This window comes from Amblyomma maculatum, chromosome 1 (genome assembly GCF_055883805.1).
Source record: "Amblyomma maculatum isolate TAMU_Amacu chromosome 1, ASM5588380v1, whole genome shotgun sequence".
NCBI classification, from domain to species: domain Eukaryota; kingdom Metazoa; phylum Arthropoda; class Arachnida; order Ixodida; family Ixodidae; genus Amblyomma; species Amblyomma maculatum.
In genome coordinates this window covers 28,673,428-28,695,836 of record NC_139344.1, presented here as the reverse complement: position 1 = coordinate 28,695,836, position 22,409 = coordinate 28,673,428, and the positions used below count along the sequence as shown (strand labels likewise).

The 22,409-nt window shown below is 47.0% G+C and overlaps 1 protein-coding gene across 4 annotated transcripts in view; it reads right to left on the bottom strand.

The window, feature by feature from the left end:
* The window catches only part of LOC146202005 (voltage-dependent calcium channel type A subunit alpha-1-like), a 489,246-nt gene that overhangs the window by 9,165 nt on the left and 457,672 nt on the right, over positions 1 to 22,409 (bottom strand). For 3 of the 4 annotated variants that reach the window (XM_084587895.1, XM_084587897.1, XM_084587896.1), the window contains 8 exons: positions 22,027 to 22,177; positions 20,722 to 20,849; positions 20,544 to 20,640; positions 20,188 to 20,293; positions 17,223 to 17,327; positions 16,183 to 16,292; positions 14,923 to 14,958; positions 9,791 to 9,942 (listed from right to left, as the gene is read on the bottom strand). In XM_084587895.1, coding sequence (XP_084444021.1) covers positions 9,791 to 9,942; positions 14,923 to 14,958; positions 16,183 to 16,292; positions 17,223 to 17,327; positions 20,188 to 20,293; positions 20,544 to 20,640; positions 20,722 to 20,849; positions 22,027 to 22,177 — 885 coding nt within the window. Of the gene's footprint in view, positions 1 to 1,332; positions 1,700 to 9,790; positions 9,943 to 14,922; positions 14,959 to 16,182; positions 16,293 to 17,222; positions 17,328 to 20,187; positions 20,294 to 20,543; positions 20,641 to 20,721; positions 20,850 to 22,026; positions 22,178 to 22,409 lie in introns of those variants that run through there. The other variant, XM_084587898.1, reaches the window with a different exon arrangement.

The window sequence follows — 22,409 nt, the reverse complement described above, 5'->3', positions numbered from 1 at the left end:
TTTCTGGTTTTCGTAAATAGCTTTTCATGGGTCCTTTAGACTGCTTAGGTGTGGTAATGCGAAAGCATGAACATGACAGCAAAAGCTACAGGAGCCTCTTCACATTGAACCCTACTGCGCCGGCACGGCCGCTACTCACATGCTTATACAAGCGCTCACACGTCCCCCCCCCCCCCCCCCCCCATCCCCCGCCCCCTCACACACTCGTTTTTTAACATCACACGCATCGACCAGGAGTTGAGGCTGCAGGGGACGCGTTGCAGTGTGCGCAATAAGCGCCGCGCGGCCTGTCATTCGACTCTTCACGGCTACGTGCCATTCTCTCATCGGACACCGAGACTGCACGTGCCCTCACACGAATGGTTCAAAGGGCAGCATCTCCATTCCCACATGCGTCCGCCTTCTTCGTACTGCTGCCGACGGACAGTGAAGTGGTACGCCGAAGACGGGTCTTTCGATCAGCAGGGTTGGTAAAGCTTTTGCTTTAAAACCATCTCCGCTGACATCTGGAACCTTCAAACACATGCAGGATGCTCTCTTTGTTGTGGAGTTTATCCTCCCTGGTAGTACGACAGTTGCTTCTTAGCGCTTCGACGCTTTCTCCGAGATGGTAGCCTTCCGCAGCGCTATGCCCTCGCACAAAGTGGTGACGCGTGGCCTACCGCTTGTAGTCGTTGGCTTCTGGTCTTAGCAACGTTCCGAGGCAACGGAACTGATAAAATCACCACATAACACTCAAGCAAAACGCTGACTAGATCAGCATCACCGAGTTAGTGATTGGCTCCGACCCAACACCGGGTACTACAACTCCGAGTAACCCCTCCTACGTAGTCACAGCTGTTGATGTCGTAGTACTACGTACCCCGCCACACGATTGCTGTCTCCGTTGCCATAGCAACCGGCGTGAGCCTACGTACCCCGCCACGTGATGGCTGTCTCCGTTGCCATAGCAACCGGCGTGAGCTCCGCTTTCTTGCTGAGCGCGCACGTCTCACCAGGCTTTCATGCTTCCGTAACTTCCGCTTTTCACCTTTACACGCGCGACGCAAAGCGGTGTGACATCGATTGCGTCGCTGTTAACTCCCTATTTGGCTGTTAAAAAAAGAAACAATCTAGTAAAGATTTCGCTCTAAAAGAGTTTACAGTATGTGTTTGTGTGCAACACGCAGCAAGCCTCAGTCACATATTTTCCTAGAAAGCAGCTATCAGTTTACGTTTCAGCCATACGTGCAAATCGAAAATGTTTTGTCTAGCTGTCGTCTATAGCGAACCGTAAAAGAGACGCAGCCCATAAAAATGAGCCTTGATGTATAGACAAAATTTTGACACTTTTGTATTGTGTTTCACACGATATTTTATTGAAACGCAAAAATTCTTAGCAACTCTCGAAGCTGACTGCCCGCCCGATTAAGAGGAGTCCTTTCCTGAATCAGGTTATTACTGAAGATTGGCGTTAGCTACAGTTTTGCTGCCGTGCCCGTCATCTGATTCTTCTGGCTGACTTTTCTTTTGGTGGATTTCTTCTGATGGACTTTTGTGCTGTACAGTGATCTTGCTTCCTCGCCACCGTATTCGCAAGGCGAAGCCGCTGCTCCTGCCCGTTCATGACAGGCGTCTCCTCGCGAGACGACGGAATGCCGGTCGTTTAATAGGTGCAGTGCTATCATCTTCCGAGATTGCTTGTAGCTCCCTCCCTGACCTGCCTCAAGAAAGAAGAGACGTGGATTAAGCGGATTAAGTGCAGCCCTCAAGTGTACGGCGAGCACAGACCGCGCGGGCACACCTAAGACCTATCCCTTCAACTTCGGGCTGCGTCAGCTTTAGAGATAGGGGTTGGACTCCTCATTTTAAACCAAAATTAAAGAATTTACGATTAAGGTACGGAGAATTTAGTTTAAAAAAAAATGGTTTAAGCGAAAAAGGTCATCATTACTGTCCAGTAATGAGTGTAACTCGTACTCTCTGCTGAGTGTAAGTTATACTCATTTGAAATTACAAACTAACGTAGTAGGGAGGCTATGGGAGTGAAAATATATATATTTATTTATTTTTAGCACTCTTAGGGCCCGAATACATTACAGAGAGGTGATATCAAGTCGGCGTCACTGATAGTAGCGATGAAGGCAGAGAGGTTGTTCACGTGATTTTTAGGGGTGGAATAAATTAATTAATGCAAAGGCTGGTTCGGCAGAGCGGGATTCTTATTTTGCAGTTGTGATTAATGGGTGAGTGTATATAACATAGATATGGAAATAACTAACTTATCTTTGAAAATACGATAGCATAATAAATACTGCGAAAAAGACAAGCGAACATATTTACGGCGTTGAACCGGAAAACTGAGGGTTGATTTTATTGCTGGTATGCTTGTTGGTTGAGAGCAACCTGAAGCAATAAATCAGGTGCCGCGGATTTTGGTGGACTCTGAAGTGCTAATTAAAATAACCCGATTAGGAACTCAAATTGAGCATGAATCATCTAAGCCTGTTCTATAGAATAAGCAGCGCAGTTATGGGATTTGAGGTATTGCTGAGCTATAGTTTGCACGTATCCGCAATACAAGAAGCACAACCTCCTCGTCATGTGCCAGCTAAGTACTGCTTGTTCGCTATCATCACCCGTTTAGAGCAATTAGTTGGTTCAGTACGTTTCTCAACTGCAGTGGTTACAGCGCCCGTCTCGGCTGCGGGAGGTGGTTAGTTCGAAACCCACCGGTAAAAATGGGTACAAGCGTCCCCCGGCCTGGCGCTCGGCTTTTCTAGGGGTGTGCGTTTGGGAGAAGCTCCGTAAACCCCGCTGCGCGCCCCTCCTCGGCAGTGGGCCCACACCCAGTTTCGAATCTCGCAGTCTGCAAAGGTGGTTCAGTTTGTCTTGCAAAGGTACTTCCTTTGAGCCTCACCTGAAGTGCTCCCTTAGAGCCTCAGCTGCAGCAGTCCTGAAAGAGCCGGGCGCCGGGCCGGGGGACGCATGTACCCAATTTTACCGGTGGGTGCCCGGCGGCGGCGGGTTTCGAACTGACCACTCGGTGTGGTTTGGGCGCCCGTCTCGGCTGCGGGAGGTGGTCAGTTCGAAACACGCCGCCGGACACCCACCGGTAAAATTGGGTACAAGCGTCCCCCGTCCCGGCGCCCGGCTCTTTCAGGGGTGTGCGTTTGGAAGAGGCTGTTTTTCTTCAGTTGTTTTTTCTTCAGCACGGCCTTTGCAGGCCATGGTTGTTCGAAACTAAGCCCCCGAAGGAGCACAGCAGGGTTAGCAGAGTCTCTTCCAAACGCACACCCCTGAAAGAGCCGGGCGCCGAGCCGGGGGACGCTTGTACCCAATTTTACCGGTGGGTGTCCGGCGGTGGGTTTCGAACTAACCACCTCCCGCAGCCGATACGGGCGCTCTAACCACTAGCATGTTTTGTCTATAGTGACGATTAAGCTGCAGTTCCATCTGTGCACGCTATCAACACACAGGCCACGAGATGCCGAGTACTCTTGCTGAAAACAGTGCAACATTTAACGATAACATGTCAACCTATAGTTATTGCAAATAAACCTCCACATGTTTTGTTTTCTCTCTGCGAGCAGTCTCATTTAACTGGTGTTACTTGCTAATGGCGAGAACCATTACTTTGGAAGCAGATTTCGAAGTGTATACTGCTATTTTCAAGTTTATTACTGTTAAATAGACTATCGATAAAAAAGGAACAACGCCGAAATAGACTACAAGGGAGTTTTGATCCCCACAGTACTACCGCATTAAATCACCGAAAGAAAACAGCAACTCAATAGTTGCCAATACTATTCTCAAAAAAAGAAAGAAAAACGACCGAAACTTGCATTCTAAAATAAACACCGAAAATGTTCGCAGAAATTAATAGAAAATAACATCAAAAAGTCCGTCCCCTTAATTACAGAGAAATTTTTGCCGAACAGGGAAAGCGTCTGCTCACGTATACGTATACATCCCGAGGTGCTTTCGACCGGAGCGAAAAGGGTTAGCCAGACCCTTTTCGAGGAGAGTGCGCTTAGTAGCGAATGACCACAGAGTTAATTGTCTGACATTGCGCGAGTGAGCTGTGATTCGTTAAGGTGACACTAAATCTACCCGTTTGACAGGGGCACAGTAGTCCATTTATTAGCCTGTAATAATCCTTCACACAATTTTTTGTACTTTTTCGCCACCCAGAACCTCAGCGTGATACTTCCGATGCCTGGGAAATGAATGCACCACGTACGACATTCACGTTTGAAACGGTACTTTGAGCTGATCCAACATCGAAGAAGGCACACTTTGTTATCGCTGTTGTCGTGCACAGTGATGAACAAGATAAAAAAAAAACAACTAATTAATAACACATAAAGTTGGTGCCAACACGCGGACGGATGTAGTCACTTTACTGGCATCGGAAACACATAGTTGGGTGCGACATGTACAGGGTCGTCCACTCTTAGCTTGAACACGGTCGCTGTCTCCAGAGCAAAACTGTGTCCGTCGCGGACGCTTATCGAAGCAAATTGATGCAAGCACAGAAGGGACCTGGAGGTGGTGCTTCTCGCGGCCTGTGTCTTTAGCGCTCTAAGGACGGCAACCGTGTTCAAGTTAAAAGTGAACGACCCTGTACAAGAACGCCTTCCAGTTCTAACGCTCGGCTTTTGTCATTCATATATCACTGTAAAATATTTTTGTTGAAAATTTTGTGGCAGCTGTCCTGCCAGAAATTTTCTGTTCTGGTATGTTTTCTGTTTTTAATATTTTTTTTGTGATTTTACAGTTTTTTTGTTTACAGCTATAACAAAATTTTTGTCAATTATTAAAAATTGAAGTTATACAGCATTTTCTGTTTTTTTTTTATTTTTCTGTAGCAATTAAAAGAATGGCGCAAATATATCCTTTTTTATTCTGCCTTCATTTCACATGCTTTTTGCCTGTATAAACATTGAGCGCCAATTTCTTCACTGAACACCATTTTTAATACGAAAGCCTTGCTAACTGAATCTCACGAATACCTCTCGGCGCTGGCAATACTCGATGGCACCCATAATGTTGGCCGTACAACAGCGGTTCTCTAGCCACACAGAACAGGCAAGTGGAAATGCATAACAGATATCACTGTAGCAGGAAGTCAACCTCCCTATTCGTTTCGCATATATATGCTCATGGTTACCAAAAAAGGGCCTCAATGTGGTGCCAATAGTTATCTTCTTTCGAATCGAAATTGTTACGCAGCCGATCGTCGGACAGTGCCTTCAGGGTTATCATACCATTTCGCTTTCTCTTCAGCATTTACCTACTATTCAAGTAAAAATCAGCTTGCGGTAGAAAATAGAACAGGCGACAAAAATATATCGAATTGTTTGCATTTCAATCAAGGTTTCTGCTGAAAAACAGAAAATTACTGTTTTCTTCGTGAACGTATTCCGGTCAGTGAAGTAGAACAGATATTCTCTATACGGGAACAGAAATTTTCTTTAAAAATACCTGTAATTTAACACACATTTCTTACAGTGTACTTTTCCTCGAGCCTCGCCCCGCACCAAGCAATACATCCGGCACACAGTGGTACAGAAGAGCCTGTAATGCTGGTTTCCGTGACGCGTGCAAAGAAGCGGCGCTCAGCCGCAGGCCGAAGACTGTACGGCCATAACAAGCAAAAGCAGTCGCATGCGTTGGTGTGATGGATGTGACTTCACATCATATAATCACGCCCACTCGTGCTGTACCAACAAACGTCCCCCTGTCTCGCGCAGGGTTCATGGGCTTCCCACTTTGTCGGCGTATTCCTAACCCTGGCCACCTATTTTCACCGCTGATGGGGGCGCACTGTACCCACCTTGTTCATCGGCCCATAATTTTTTTATAACTTCGTTGATAAGAAGCTTTCTTTTTATAAGGGTTGAACATTCCTGTGTAATATTTTTAGCCAATGCATACGCCAACTATTAAGTCAATTTTTCGAGCTGCTTCTTTCGTTGTTGACCTGAATCGATGTGAAACCTGGGACAATCGAAATACGCACGGTAAACTTTCTATCAAATTGTAGGCGTACTCCGTTTCACGATCGCTGTTCGCATGGGTTAAAACATCCAATTAGGAAAATGCGGCTGGAGAAAAAGACGAATCCTTCTGAAGAAAATTATTTGCGTAGCGCGGAAGCTTTCTTTCAAAAATGTCATTTTGATCTTATACTTTCAACGGTACGGGGGACCTGTTTTCAAATTGTGGCTTGTACAACATGATGTCTTCCGTTTTCTACATTAGCCAATCTCGGGTACAGCCTAAAGGTAAAACACATCCTGAGATAACCGTAAACGAGTTTTGCGAACTGTTTCAATCCGGTGGATCAAAACAATGGTCCTCCAGTAGACAAAGGCATCTCATACAAGAGCTCAGCAAGGAGCCGGTCGGTTCACACGGATTTCATATCGCACATGCTTAGCCCCTGCCGTATGCTTAGTCCCTGTGGCTGATCGCGTTACACGCAGCCGCAATGTACCGGCCAATATTTATAAATACATGACCGCCAGGTGTAGCACCTTAACGAAGCGTTGAACTCACACACACACACACAAAAAAAACAACAACAACAACCAAACACTTGACCACAGGACGCTTATACCTATGAGAGCTGTTCGCGCTTTCACCACGATTTGAACTAAGAACCTGCAGCCTACAAGGCAAATCCTTTGCCACCCGGCCACCACTGCGAATTCAGCTCACCCTCCGTAGACCAGGATATCCCTGTTCTACTTTTTTTGTAACTGAACCTACACGCCTGCTTGCTGTATTGCGAATAGTGCAAACACATCGACGTCGTACACATTCACGCACACTTATTTACAGAATGGCATAGAATTGTAACTTAATAGAGCGTGGTTGTAGGCGAGTTGGCAGGATATCGCAAGGAACAAAATTGTAGAAATCACATTTTACTTGGATATTTATGGCACTGAGGCGGCAAGTTATTTCCCATGCCTACATTTATGAGTCTTCCTGTGTGCCTTAAACGTTTCTTGAACAATAATAAGGAGTGCTTAATCAGTTATTAAGCACAGTTTATTGCTACTCCTTTCCCTGCCCGGTGAATACGTGTATACTTTCTGCATTGCAATTTTTTTTCTATGAATACAGAAGCCGAAGAGACAGTGGAACTGCTTTCCCAGTTTTTTAAGGGCTTTGAACTGTCGTAGCGAGTCCTTACTGTCACATATTTGATACTTTCTGGGTTGAATGTGCGAAGCCTAGGTTGGGCGACACCCTACCGACTAGCTCAGATGTCTACGCTGGTAAAATTCTGCCCGCATAAAGCATAAAGCAGTAAAATGCGAGGTGACTGTCTTGCTCCATTAAGCTTTAAGTTGTGTGTTGAGGTGAGGTTGATGCGTTGTATTTCCTAACCACAGCCTTAATTCATACGTGTACTGAAGGGTAGAATTTAGCAAGAAAAGACACAATGCTTTCAGCAGCTGTAACAAAGGACTCAAGAACCTGTAGAAAACTGAATGCATTTCGATAGCTCGAGAGGTTTTAGTTTTCAAACCTGGAAAAAATCGTCGACTTACGCCGTCGCTATGTTGCAGTCCGGACGCATTCGAGCAATACGTTTACCTCTGCACGCTATTCTCTTCGCCATCAGCCGTTTCACAGAGCAGTAATGTACGACTTAATGAAAAAGGCCAGATGTATGTAAGGAGGTCGCCAAGTTAGAAAATAAAAAAGCAGTAGCCCGTTCCCCAAATCTGTCTTCTGGCTCTAGAGCATGCTGTAAGATAACTTATCTGTTTGGTAAACGCAGATAACTAAGTTTGCGACACTAACCTCCAAAAATATATGTGCGCAGCACGTGCGTATTTGTGTCACTCGTGCGTAACGAATGGCGCTCCTATTAGAGGCTCAACAAGTGCAGGATTTTGAGAGCTGTACCGGTATACCACGTGTGAACAATGCGTGATTTGTGACTTTACGGCCTATAGCATCAAACCCGCGCGGAGATTTCGAGTTGACCTCAGAGGATAAACTGGCCATGGTTTTAAGATAAGCGCAACACTAGAATGCAGCTCCAACAGCACAATTCACGTTGCATAGAATTTTGGCGCATTCCCCATTTCTATGAACCGCAGGGAGCCCAAGTTACATAGAATACGTCACGTTCCTGGCTTCAGGGGTAACGCCTGTTCGGTCGCGAGAAACGTTCCTTGAGAAATTTACCAAATGCAGTTGTTTGTCCGCCACCAAGCAAAGAAATCATACCTCCGATATCGCGAGCCGGGCGCACCGACAACTTAGTCGCGAGGATGTATGCTCCGTCACTGAATTTTTCACTATGTGCTCGGGAATGACAGCGGCCAGATCGGTGGATGAAGCCGTAGCTGGATTTGAGTGCTGTAGTTGGAGTAGGAACGTGTTCACGGCTGCGAAGTTCACTAGACCAAATGGGACCTGCCGCGTTAAGCACTCTGCAGACGCCGGCTATGCAAACCTAAATGAATTGTCGGAAACTAGAAAAAAATATATACAGCGCCTAGAAGGTGAACAGAGTCCGATATGGTCGTGATGTGGCCTTTCCCCCGCAGGACGATGCGTACCAAATCGAGCAGCGAGAATATCATCTAGCCGCGAGGCAAGGCGCTACCATCGCTGGAAAATGAGAGTTCTTGCAAAGTCTAAATGAAAGTCTATATGCCATGACAGCTGCAAATAAATGTTGCATTTTTAAGCGTGAAATATTTTAGTCCCAAGAAATGTCCTTGCTAAAGAACCCTGCCGAGCCTTCAGCAGAAAACTTCGATGCTATATGGTTTTGCAATAAATAAAATCGGCCCATAACGAATACTGTCGCGAACCATCAAGCCAGTACTGCCTCCTGACTGGAAATTCTACTTTCGTTACTTAGACCCCTCTTCGGACGAATCGTGTAGACAGTGGTGCTTCAATAAGGAGAGCTATTAATGTGAAATTTTGAATTTGGGTTGCTTAAAGCGTACACAACGTACTATACAACTCAATGCGCATGGTCTCAGTGCAGAACATCGCCGCTCACTCAACAAGAGAAGGCTCGAAAGCCCGGGAACTGCACGCGCATGTCAAAACGCAGCCAAATGGCCGATGGGTGAACACGCCAGGAACACCGAACGGCCGTCGCAGTATTCCATTGGAAGTTTATTGTGAGCCATTCCGTCTGGACGTGTGTGGGGTGCAAAAAAGGGATGACTCGTGGATCGAGTGCAAGAGGTCAAAAGGGCGATGATAGGGCGAAGGAGGATCCGCTTACTCAAGTAACGGACTTTTCTTCGACGGCAGAACATTTCACGTTTTTCTCGGCCTTTAGGGAACGGGAAAAAAGCTATCTATCTTTCGCTTTTGCAGCAAACGATGTATCCTGAAATCAAGAGACGCGACCTAAACCTGCGAATGCAAAACCGCGGTGCACTCGCCACTGGTGGTCCAGGCTTCGTGCATTATTCTAGAGGAATTTCACTTTTTTTTTTTCGCGGCCATCATGGTCTATATAGTTTTTCTCGCAGTAGTACTAAATGAAGTCACTCACCGCCTTATATGTATATTGCACATTCCGGCCTACGGTTCAAGTTTATTTTAAAGAGGGACTACGTAAGATTTGCTTCGGTGCTAAACGTCGTCGCTTGTCGATGTAATGCCGGGTCGAATTTACAGCCGTTTCGCCCGTCACGAAAAAAAAAAAAAAAGGACACATAGAGCTGAAGCTCGGCGGAAACTTATCGTCTTTTCACTCGCCGCGCGAAGAACACGAGACAAAGCCAACATTCTAATTGACTGTTTTGCTCACCTGAGACTCGAGCGGTGCAGCGAGCCGTGCCTGGAAGGCGGCTGCAGGTGTCCGTCGTCCAGGTGTGCTTCATCCTGGTTCAGGCTGCCGTGGCTCGCTCGGGTGTTGGAGTTGCGCACGGCGCCCATCAAACGCTGGAGCAGGGACGGTCGCTGCGGCCGCGCATGCGTCGGCGGCGGAGGACCCGGCGAGGAAATACGCACGCGCTGTATAGAGCTGCCGCAGCTGGTCGCGGCCGTCGCCGCAAGCGCCGCCACGCTGCCTTCCCCTCGGCTAGGGACGCAGACTCTCGTTTTCTCTTCACTAATACCGGAGCCTTCACGGTGAGCCACGAATGGGACGCTGCAGTGCCGCACCAGGCTCGACACAGCCAGTCGGGTGAGGCGTACCCCGATGCGCCCGAGATCTTTACGCTTTCCTACCACAATTTTGTAAAGTTTTCTTTTCTCGTTCCCAGAATCAATTGACGCTTTTGTCTAGGATCGAAAGCGAATAATAAAAAAAAAAAACGCTTGCCAGGGGCGTTCCACATTGAAAAGAGTCCCTCTTTATCGAAGGGACGCCACAGCACAAGTTCGGATGCGCAAGACATCGAAGAACTTACGGTATCAAGGGGAAGGCAGATCAGTGGTTCAGCTTGCTCGTCCCACAAACAAAAAGCCATTTGGACAAACACATCAAAGAGACACGAACACAAACAAACGAACAAAACAAATGCTCCGCTGCAGCAGTGCCGTGGCAAAGTAAACCACTGTGTGCTTTTGAGCCTGTCATTGAATAAGGGCGCATCTTGGCTAAATGTCACACCTGCGCTGCTGTTGTTCATCGCTGATTGCCAAGACTTTTGCTTACATCGATTAGGAATGTTTTGTCACGCTTAGATTGAGTTGTTTCCGATCTATATGTCACGCATTTCCTTCTATCCTCGGGGTGAAAAGTTACTCAGGTCGCTGCATTGCAATAGCATCCGCCTACACCGAATCTGGACTGCCTTTTCAGCTAGTAGAATTAAACGTCGCAAAAGGAACGGGAAAAATGCGCCCGGAAGCGACACCGTTTATTATTGCGTCACTGACATTACGCGATGCAATCAAAGAGCGGCAAAGAAGGACAGGCTGTCTATCGCTTTAGAACCTCAAATTGGCATCATAGAGCTTTTGGAATAGCGGATGGGATAACAGTTGGGAACAACAGCTCAAATGCAGGTCATTTTCCTCGTCTCGGCATCGGACTATAGGTTTTCAGCAAAAATTCTATACATCGCACTAATTGGCTTCTTCGGCGCCTGTGAACTTAGTGCTGCAGTCAAATTCTGAGGATTGATGAGAATACTTGCGAGAAAAGCTTGCTTCTTTATAGCTCTGTAGGAGTCGTAAACATGGGAAATTTTGTCGCTCCCAGCGACTTCGCCGGCGTCATGACCTATTCTAGTGATGTCGATAGCTCTCGCTGGTCGCTTGTTTGTTATGCTCCGGTATTTCATAGCGTTCACTTCTAGCCACTATCACAATTAGTAAGAAATCTGCATCCTCCTCACGTTCGCACAACTCTGAAAGCGGAGGTATCGTTATTTTCGAGATGCGCTAAAGCTGAATAAACATCACCTGTCCCCACGTTACAGTGCCAACTGCATTCGTAACCGTGGAACGCGCTAAACGTTTCGAATAGTTACGTAAATAGGCACCGTTTACTAAGAAAGACAATAACGCGCTCTAACAGCTAATGCGTAACTTTCTGATCAGTATAGTTCCTAGTATGTAGTACTTTATTGCATTATTGCGCGTGATAACATAGCAAAGTTTCAAGCTGAAGCCTCCCTTTCAGCTGACACTTATGGATTCTAGACAAGCAATGCACAGTATTCCTTCTTCGCTGCAATAGTCGTAGACACCTTTAAAAACAGTTTTCGTGACTTATAAATGCTCAAGAGAAGACATTTAGTGGTAATGTTTTCTTCGTTTGTGAATAGTTAATAAAGAAGGACACCTTATTGCGTTCGCGAGATGCTGCCTACATCTGTGCTGCAGTGAAAGTTCCGTAGAGTACTGATTGCGGTGATGGTATCTCACTGGACCCTTGCTCTCCATTGTACCGCGAAAGAAAATTTCATACACTACGTGTGCTCATTACGTTAGCAATGAAGAGTGCAGCAACTTTCTGATATGCATCAATCGATGAGTGTACTGATAAAGATAGTGTACTGGTAACGATAGTGAGTAATGTAGGCGTTGGTGCGTAGTTTACTACATAGGACTATAATTAAACCTAGTAGTCTGACTATTATTGCGATGATGTTTCGAACATCAGTTGAATATTTTTCATTGATTACGGCAGGTCTTCGTATTTTTTTTTCCTTCTCAAGTGCGTATGCGCAAGGCTACTTCAAGTGACACATTATTTTAATCCTCCCTGCCAAGGCCGGCTTCACTCAAGTTTCCTTGCATAATAATTGTTATGACCCCGTTGCGTGGCAACATGACAAATTTATAAGTCCCCGTTGAGCGTCTGGTGAGTTTACGGCTTTTTGGACAAATGGGTTGTTTTTCAGCAGCTTCTTTCGAAGCCCCTAGCGGCTGGCAGCGCTGTGCAGACTACCGGTGACTGTAGTCCTCGAGATCGGTTGTAGTGCATAAAAACGGCCTATAGTGCAGAGAGCTAGAGCGAGGAACGGTAGGATTCACAGCGCTGCTTTGGTCAGTGCGTACAGCGGAGCATGAAGGCTGCTTCATACGAGACTGATTTGTGGCCAATGATCAGCTGCCAAGTAATGGTCGGTCTCGCCTTCGCGACGCAGGAGTGCGCCGCTACACGAGGCAGGGCAAGTCGCGCTGGCTCATATTTTAAAACGTTAATGATGATCCCGAATCGTTTCGCTCCACGTTTGAAGCAGCCTTCGCGCGAGACAAAGTTCGTACAGGGTATTGAAGACAACTCAGTGGCAATATAAAACAGAGCGTGAGGTTGAAAGCAATATAAGGACGAAAACAAAGCCCCATCGTGTACTGAGTGATAAACGACTGATAAAGGAGAAGGTACGTAAAAAGTATGCGTATAACCTTTGGCGCTCCTGGTTGGACGACCGCCTTGTTTTGGAAGGGTCTCTCTGACATGAAGCATGCTCGCGCGCTCCCTGGCATTGGGGCCGGCATTTGACTTAGAACGGCAGCTCGGCCGTGATCCGGTTCTGGTGGCGCGCGCGGTCGTAAGTCAAACGCCGAGCGCGCCGAGAGGCACGCGTGTTTGGTCGAGCTGCGCGCCCGGGCCGCGCGAGTCGCCGCCTAGCGGGAAGGAGAGAGACGGGGGATTTCTCCCGCGGGAGAGGGCTACGCAGGGCTGTCCGCCAAGACAAGGCACTAGGAGATGCAGGCATGCCTGACTACGGGCCATGCACCGCTGCACGAGCAGCCCTAGGGTAAAGAAGAAGAAGAGACGCTAGAGCTACGGGAGAAGGGGGCATGCCCTACTTCCGCTCGCCGACGCCCCCGGGGCGAGACGGGCTCGCCCGGGAGCGGGGCCTTCTCTGCCCGCTACACCCCCGCGGCGAGCACACCGCGTGGCCAGAGTGCACTGCACTAGAACTGCGGGTGCCCCACTCCTCGAGGGCAGGAGGAGCAGGGCAGACTCCGCTACTCTCTCTCTTCCTCTACCGGGCCGAGCAACGGGACCGGGCGCGGCGACCGGGGCCACCGCGACTCAAGCGCCAACCCCTGGCCGCCGCGCCGCTGAGGCCTGTTTCTACGGCAAGGCTACTATCTATCTAGACACGCTATCTACACCTGTCGTCCGAAGGCAAGGTGCGCCCAATGTTGCTGCGTGGTCCCTACACTCTTCTATCTAATCGACAGCTGAGCTTCCGGTTCATCATAGCTCACACTTTTTCTTTTTTTTTTCTTTTTTTTTTTATAGGGACACCTCGCTGTCTTATTTAGCGCTGCCCTAGAGCCATCTTTCCCTCAACAACGCCTTTCAACCACCAGCACAGGACACTGTCGGGCCCAATCAGCGCACACCCACATATACAAGCCAAACAACAGTTAACATAAATGCAACACCGAATGATGACGGTGCACTGTCGAACGTTAACTGGAGATCTTGATGACCTGCTCGAAAATGCACTCACGGAGATAACCACGGGATTGAGGGCTGGCGTGCGATTGCCGAACAGGCCCGGGATTAGAACGTATGTTCGTAATTGAATCAGGCCTAAGACATTCCTGACCATGGCTAAACTAAGTAAAAGTGTAAGTTTTAGCTAATGTGTGCTGCTATGTTAAGAAAGAGGTGTGGAAATAAGCGAGGACTTCTATTTTCTTAAATGTTGCTCGCTTACCAAGGAAGGGACGTTTTCCGCCCAGGGCTAATGAAAAGCAATTGAGTCTGCCACGATTCATTCTAAAGCATTGCTTGTTTTCGTGAGCTAAAGATTTTTTCGAAACCTACCGGTTCTGTTTGCAAGAAGCAATGCTTAGTTTGCCATTAACCGGCAGCCAGTGTATGTGAGAAACATCCACAACCGGCCTCAAATATCGTGGTCCACTGAGAGATTCCCAGCATTGTTCGCGAGTGCATTCTCCAGCACGCCAGTACTAGACAGTGAACATTACAATAAGGGAGTGCATTTGTCTTCTCTCACGTTAAATACCTTCCATGAAGAGTAAACCGTATGTGCTATTATACTTAGTCGTGTGGTTTTGCCTAACAGCACCGCCATATTGGACCACATCAAACAGCATGGGATTTAACATTCATGCAATATATACATATATATGTTTCGGCAACAGTTAGCGACGCTAGCTGACACATTTCCGGCGACCGTGCGGCAGGGCACAACACCGTTGACGTTAAGTAAATCAGCAAAGGCAGCGTGCCGTGCCGTACGGGCGGCGGACATAGTCTCGGCTGCATTCTGACGTAGACACTCCACTTTGGACAAGCGTCACAGCCAACATGGAGGCACAGCCTGTTCCACCCCGCTGCGGCTGGGGCGAACGGCCCGCCGCGCCGAGCCAGGCCCCGGGGCCCATCTCAGCTGAGCGGAGTCGGGGTCCAGCCGCAGCGGGGTACGACAACACACTAGAGACACTGGGGCATATTTTGTTTAGCGAGGAAAAGAGCAACAATATCTATACTACCGGAGAATCTGGCGGCGATGGCGGACTCGCCTTTTCCTGCAAACAAGAAACACAGAGAGCCCACATTGATCCACTACAGAGGCATTCGGGCAAAGACGCACAACGAGGCAACAAGAGCAGCGAACCAAGCACAAAGCGACGACTGTACACCACACGGACGGGCAAAGGCGCGCTAGGGCGCCCCGTGCACGTGCGCCTCCTCCGTTTTAGGCACTCGCGCTGCGCCGACGGCGGCTGAGCGCGCAGCTACAAGCCGCGCTGAGCTTGTGGCAAAGCCGAGTGTTGCGATTTTGCTCCCTTTCTTTCGCGGAGTTAGGCAGCAAGGGAGTCCTGCTCCATTCTTGGCGATCCGTGCGTGTGCTCATAACGAGACGCTGAGGCTTGCGGGGGCGCGCGATATATAAGCACGCACGGAATCGATAGGATCTTACTTTTCACCTGACGCTTCGCTTCACTGGCTGATGATCGGGGCTGTAATCGTATTCTTAAAAAAAAAAAAAAAAAAGGCGCCAGCACAGCAAGCACGTGATACTCTTTCATGCACTTTCAGCGTAATGATGTACATGCGCATAGTGATGTACAAAATGATGTACAGTCACGGATAAAAGTTTGCGGGATGCGGATTCGCGGGAAATAAACAGTTTCTTCGTGTCCAGGAAAATGTACAACCGTGCAATATGTGGAATTATCAGGAGACGCTCGTGCTCCATCCGATAGTATGGATAAGAGGTTACTAGCTTGTGAGGCCAGTGAAAGAAATATTTTTCTGCGAATCCGCATCTCACAAACTTTCGTCCATGTCTGTATACGCACACGTCGAAATAAAGGGCTGCTGAAGCGAACGTTGCTCTAGCCTGGCGTGGTCACTTCAATGTTGTCAGGCAAATTAATTATTGTTGATCAGTTGGGACACACTTAATAGCATGTGACACTAAAAAAGCAGATAACCGGTGTGGCAAGCATAACCAAGCACAACAGGCACAAATGTGGGCATGCAAGCTGATTTTTCCCATCATAATTTATCTAGGCAAGTACATGGTATGAGTGGTTAGCGTGAACACTGAACTTGTATTCGAGCGTAACGCACAAGCTAGACGACAGTTCGACGTAACACTTAAAATCTAAACATACAACTGGCGTGAGTAATAAACTTCGCGTACAACTGTTCATCTTAAGAGATAAAAGGCTTTACGTTACAAGTAGAATAAGCATTTGCATTCCGATGCCTGAAGACCGCATTCGCGAAAACGGTACTCTTACCGTCAGACTCCCTGCTCCAGGAGCTTGTCCGAATCTTGTGGTTCTCCAGTTTTCAAGAATTAGGAGACCACCATAGATTTTGCCGACAGTTAGCCTACCTGCTCCCAATTCTAGAGACAGAGAGAGAGAGAGATAGGTAAAACAACAATAAGAGAAACATTCCATAACACCCAACAACTAAAATCTCCTACGCTCTGAATGATACGCTGACTCGCGCGCCAACCAAATATCGAGCGTGATTTCGGAGTCAGAGCTGCGCACCACTGTTACAAGCTTTATTTCACAGCATGTTATTCCAGTATTTCTTCGTGCCACGGTTGAAGGTAGAAGAAGAGATAGTGCGTGGTGTAGCGCCGACAAGTCTAGCGAAACGAAAGCGGGCAGAGCGAAATAGGTAAGAAAGAAGCCGAAAGCAGTGAGACTGGAAGTGGCGCTGGCAGCTTGAGTAAGCGCTCGGCTGCTGGTCAATACTTTCGTCTTCCGAAAGCGCGAAACTGACAATTTTTTCTTGTGGAGCCTGGCTGCATAACTACACTACGAGAATATTGCACAGCAAAAAGTTTCAGCATACATCGCCTCTGTAAACGCGTACCGTCACGCCGTGTTAGCTACACACGTGTATCGCCAACATACGCGCAGTTAGTACAACGTCTTAGCTTACCTGTACCGTAGTACTGCTACCACAGCCGAGACTCCAAATAACTGTGCAAGCGCACGATGCACGTACGCAGTTGGTACTCGCCCCTGTACTCTTTAAAACTATCGGATGCTGCTTATACATCTACTGGTACTGCTTCAGATGAGCGCCTGTGGCGCATGCGCATTTGGTTGTTGGTTCGCGCAGAAGCGGTAGCGATAGCACGATTACTGTATGCCGAAGCTTTTTCCGGCTTGCTGCGGTACTGCGACCGGTCGCGTGCTGATCGTGCACAGCGTCAGGAAGCGAGGGGCGGCAGCGACGCAGTGTCAACCACCAATCCTGTCTAAAGCAACTTGCACGACAAGGGCTGCGCCCTCCGCAGCCTCTGGCCGTCACTCACCGGAATCAGGCGGCATGAATTTGTCTGTGACTTTGCGCGCATGCAGCGGCCACAACTTCCGGATGGTATCCTTGAGCTCCTTGTCTGCCTGGTCCATTTCCTCTGCTGCAAGGGGCACGGGATACTCGTGAGCGATAGGCATGCACGAACCACAGTCAAGGGTGAAGCAGAGTAGGAACACCAATGGTTGCGCCCAATGAGGAACGAAGTTGTTTAACAATTAGCGAATATTTCCCAACAATTATTTTAGTTAAACGTGACAAGAATATTTAAGGTCTTGGACGTTAAGACGATACATGGTTGTGGCCCTCTATTCCCACAGGAAATACGATCCGTGTTTTGAAAGGTACATTGCAAAGTAACAACTCACATCACATCACAAGGCGCTGAGTTACGTCATACACACATAGACACAAAAAAATCGTACATGTTATCTATAGGTTATTTATTTATTTATTTTTGCTGACAGTATAGAACAGGCTATATGAAAGAATACTAATAACAGCCCAGTTTTACAGTTTTATGTTCACCGCGACTGGCTTTAAGTATTACACCGCTGATTTAAAAACTTTTTCATGTTATTGTTGGTAACACTACGGGTTTATTCGAAATGCCACTCTGCTCCTATCAACAAGTGCATTGAAATGCTCCCTTAAATTCAAGTTTCACATACTTTGAACAATTTTTCTTCTCTCTTCGAGTTAGAATTATTAGGGTTCAGCTAGTGCAATTCTAGTCGCGTGATCCAGGGACAGTTTTCTTTTCTTTTTTGTTTGTTTGGCTCGTGTTATCAAAAGTGCCGCGTATTGCCGTTCCCTGAAAACTGCAGCAACAGAAGTGCCGGGTGCGTCACTCAAAAATAAAATATAACCTTACGTTTTGTTCGAGCATGAAGCGCAGTACGGAAACTGAAATGAAATATTAATAAAATAGTTTTATGGATTAAAATACTTACTGTAAAGAGCCTAATACATCGATGGCGTCTGTCGCGCCATCTTCGCGACGTTGAATAAGTGAACTTGAAAAATCGCCGCGGCGTGAATCCGTAAAAGAGTTTAAAGCATGTTAAAAGGCGATTGTTGCTGAGAGCTTTCTCTGAACGCAGCCTAAAGGTAACATACACTCACTGAAGACAGGAATTGATTACAGTGAATGTAATTGTATAGTGTAACCGTTGTCATACCGCCACATCTTGGCTGCGTTCGCGGCCGGATTTGCTGTTGTTAAGACTAAAAAAACGTGTCATTGTGCAACCTAAAGGGGAACATACCCCAGGAAATATGGTCGTAATTTATTTGAATGGTGTGAATTTTTTTAAACAAAAAAAATTGCGCCTACAGGAATCGAACACATGTCTTAGAATCAGGTGCGTGGTGTGAATTCATTGCGCCATAGAAGCGATGGGTAGTGCGATCTTTAAATGCGCCCGTATTCGTTTTGATTCAACGTACTAAAGATGGCGCACGCAACTGGCAGGATCAGAGCATTACTGCGAGCAATTTTAATCCAGCAAACAATTTTATTGCGTATGCATTTTAGTTTATGCACTTCAATGTATACTAAAAAAAAAAAAAAACACCATATAGCCTTATTGCCTTTCTCTTTGTTGTGTTGTGTTTTATTTTTTTAGTGACGCCACCCGGCACTTCTGTTGCTGCAGTTTTCAGGGAATGGCAATAGGCGGAAATGCCGTCTCTCGAAAGTTTATTTCCAGCGCCTTTCGTTTTTAGCCTGTGTTTCTTAATTGATTACTTAGTGTGGATGCTCTCATTCCATTGTTTTCCCAGTAATCACTTTCGGGTGCGCATTTACTGTAGTTTTCAATTAGCATTAAACAAAAATTTGTTCTCCTTGCGATTCTGCTCTTATGACATAAAATTGAAGGATAGCTGCTATTAAGATTAGTAGATATAAGCACACCAGGGGCGCAGATAAGACGCCTAGCTGGTTTCTCATCATCATCATCATCAGCCTGACTATACCCATTGCAGGGCGAAGGCCTCTCCCATATTCCTCCTCCTCCTCCTCCTCCTCCTCCTCCTCCTCCTCCTCCTCCTCCTCCTCCTCCTCCTCCTCCTCCTCCTCCTCCTCATCATCATCATCATCATCATCATCATCATCATCATCATCATCATCATCATCATAATCATAATCATAATCATAATCATCATCATCATCCTGACTATACCCATTGCAGGGCGAAGGCCTCTCCCATATTTCTCCACTTAACCCGGTTCTGTGCTAGCTGCATCCACTTGACCCCTGCGAACTTCTTAGCCTCATCCGCCCACCTAACTTTCTGCCGCCCCCTGCTACGCTTTCCATCCCTTGGAATCCAGTTTGTTACCCTAAGCGACCATCGGTTATCCTCTCTTCGCACTACATGTCCTGTCCATGCCCATTTCTTCTGGGTTTCTACTGGGTTTTTACAGGGTTTCAACTGCGCAGAACGAGAGTAGCTGCGGGCTTACTGCTCGAAGCCCAGTCCGCTGCAGATTCAGTCTGATAAACGTACCTGCAGGTAGCGGCACTAAACGGAATACCACGTGATCAATCAACTAATGATTACTTTTTAGTTCTGAGTGAAACAAACTAAAACAGACTTTTCCCTACTTGTAACAGTTTTCCTTCGGCCGAACGACAGCCGCTAGAAAATCTTAACTTGAGTGCAGAAATAAAGATAAAATTCGTTCTTGCGGGCAAAGTTACTATTCCAGTTAATGTTATGTATAGAACTACGTATAGAAGGACAAAACGTAACCATAACGAGCAGGTTGCGACTGCGCGAGCGTTCATGCAGAAGAGGGAAAATGAGGAAAGGCACGTTCGTATGAGGACTTTCTAAGTTGAAAATATTGCAAAAATACACATAAAAATAAGTAGGCAGCAAAAGTAGTATGAAAGGGTGACATCCTCTTTGGTGGAGAGAGAGAGAGAGAGCTTGTGCCTAATAGAGTTGTCTTACCTGGTCTCATTTTGATGCTCAGATTTTCTCGAATAAGTGCAAACAATGTAGTGCTGAAGTTCACTTTTCCTTCTTCAGTCACAGGCATGTTCATACGAATCAGTTTCTGAGGAGAAAACATAGCAGGAACAGGAAAAACAACAATTAGTGCGACGCCGTTACACTGTTACAACGAGCAAAACAGGTAGTAACAGTGGTCCGACCCTCCCGATATTCCTAGCAGAAACGATGTCTTTGCCGAACCGGTCAGCAAGCTTCGTTGGGTGCACATTTCCGGTGTCCCAATGCTGTTTGGTTCTCATTGTATATTTGTTTTTCACGAGACGCGCGTGTCGGTGCTTCCTGGCAGCACTTACCTTGTAAGCCAGTCGGTAAGGGCACTTGTTCCCGAAACCCAGGGGAGGGTCCATGTTTCGCAACATGTCATACATTTCCGTATAGTGAATATAGCCCCTGCGTGAGGAAACGTCGTGTGAGTGACCGGCGCCACCTTAGCCAGAGACGCCGTAGCGCGCGGGAGTGGTGGCGACTCACGTGGCGTTCGGGTCATATTCGGCCCAGACCCGTATAAACTCGTCTAAATGGTGGGCCCCGAGAATGGATGAGTCGCGCGTCAGGTAGTCGAAATTGTCCATAATGACGGCGACAAACAGGTTGAGCATCTGGAACAGCCAAACGAGTCGTGTCCGTTTCTTCATCCAGACACAGACGACCGCGCGAACATTGTTGCACACGTAAAAAGACGTTGGTAGCATGCTCCAAAATGAGTGATGCAGATAAGTTTCGTTCCGCGCACACCCGACTGTGCTCAATATCATTTCGAGTTTAAATTTAAGGGAGATTAGAAATCTAGTCTGAACCGAATTTACGGTTATGACCTTCGATCTAGCGTGTGATGCACATGCGCAGGGTACTAGCAGATGCTTTTCACTGAGAAAAAGCGGGAAACAGAGTTTAGAACAGAGCACTGCGACAGTGAGAATAAAGGAGTCCTTTAGGTCGCATTTTGAAAGCCCGTGCATGGCGCCCAGAGTCATCGGCCGCCTTCGTGTCTGTCTGAATAATAAACGTCATTTCCTGCATCCTCCACAAGCAAGACAGAAACTCTGGTGCTCACTCTTACCCTAAGGGACGCACTTTGCGCCCAACGATTGTACCTTCGCTTGGAAACATAATTTTCGGTTCTTAGAGCTGCAAAGTGCCCGGATATTGAAGCAGTGAGGTACAGATGAATGTGTACCAAAGATCAAAAGGCTAATAATGTTCATTATTGAACCAAACCATGAAATAAATTAAGTGGCCATTGTTTTAATTATGCATAACCTCACATTGGCTGATTACATTTTCTATCATATGAGATGCCGAAAAAAAAAGAGAATAAAACGAGGCCGTGGTTTCTCCTCCATGCCGGAAAAAATTCTGATATGTGACGCCACGCTTGTTAGTTACGTGCATATGATATTGTTATATCATCACAAATGAAGGTTAAGTGGTTTGTAGCAGTATTAAAGGCTTACTTGCGAACGATACAGTGTCCATGCTAATGTAGTTTTACTCTCCTCTGCGTATGCTAGACTACGCCTATAACTCTGGCTCACCTACTACAGTAGTTTATCGGTGGTGTTTTATGAGAAAGGAAGAGTGACCTTCAAAAGCAGACGATTTAAACAACTCGTCGCTTCAACGAAACGGAGAGGAGGTGATATATAAACTCTGCAGCTGCGTGGCGGTCAACATTTCCTTAATTTTCTTTTCGCTTTCTGTTTATGTACATTAAGCAGAATACCATTGTACTGAAAAAGAAAAACAAAAACAAAAGAGGACGAAAGGAGAACATACCAAGAAAGAGCAGAAGAAGATGAAGCTGACAAAGTAGGCGTAGGCCATGTTGCTGCCGCACTCGGGTTTCTCCTTCTTGGAAAGCGGGTCGCAGGGGCGACCCTTTACGCAAGCCATCATGATAGCTTGCCACGCTTCGCCAGTGGCGCATCTGGACAGGCGGCGCAGAATGGGCAACTGTTAGGGCGGTGAAAAGGTTCCTGGCTCCCTGACACGTCGAAGCCTCTCCCTCGATTTGTACCGGCTGCACTATGCGTTTTTGTACACTATGCGTTTAACGTTCCGCATTTACAACTTCCGTCAAAAATACACAGGCCATCGAACTTGCTGCCAGATCTCATAGTGGGTCTCGTTTGGCATCGTTGGTATTCCTCAGCTCTGGA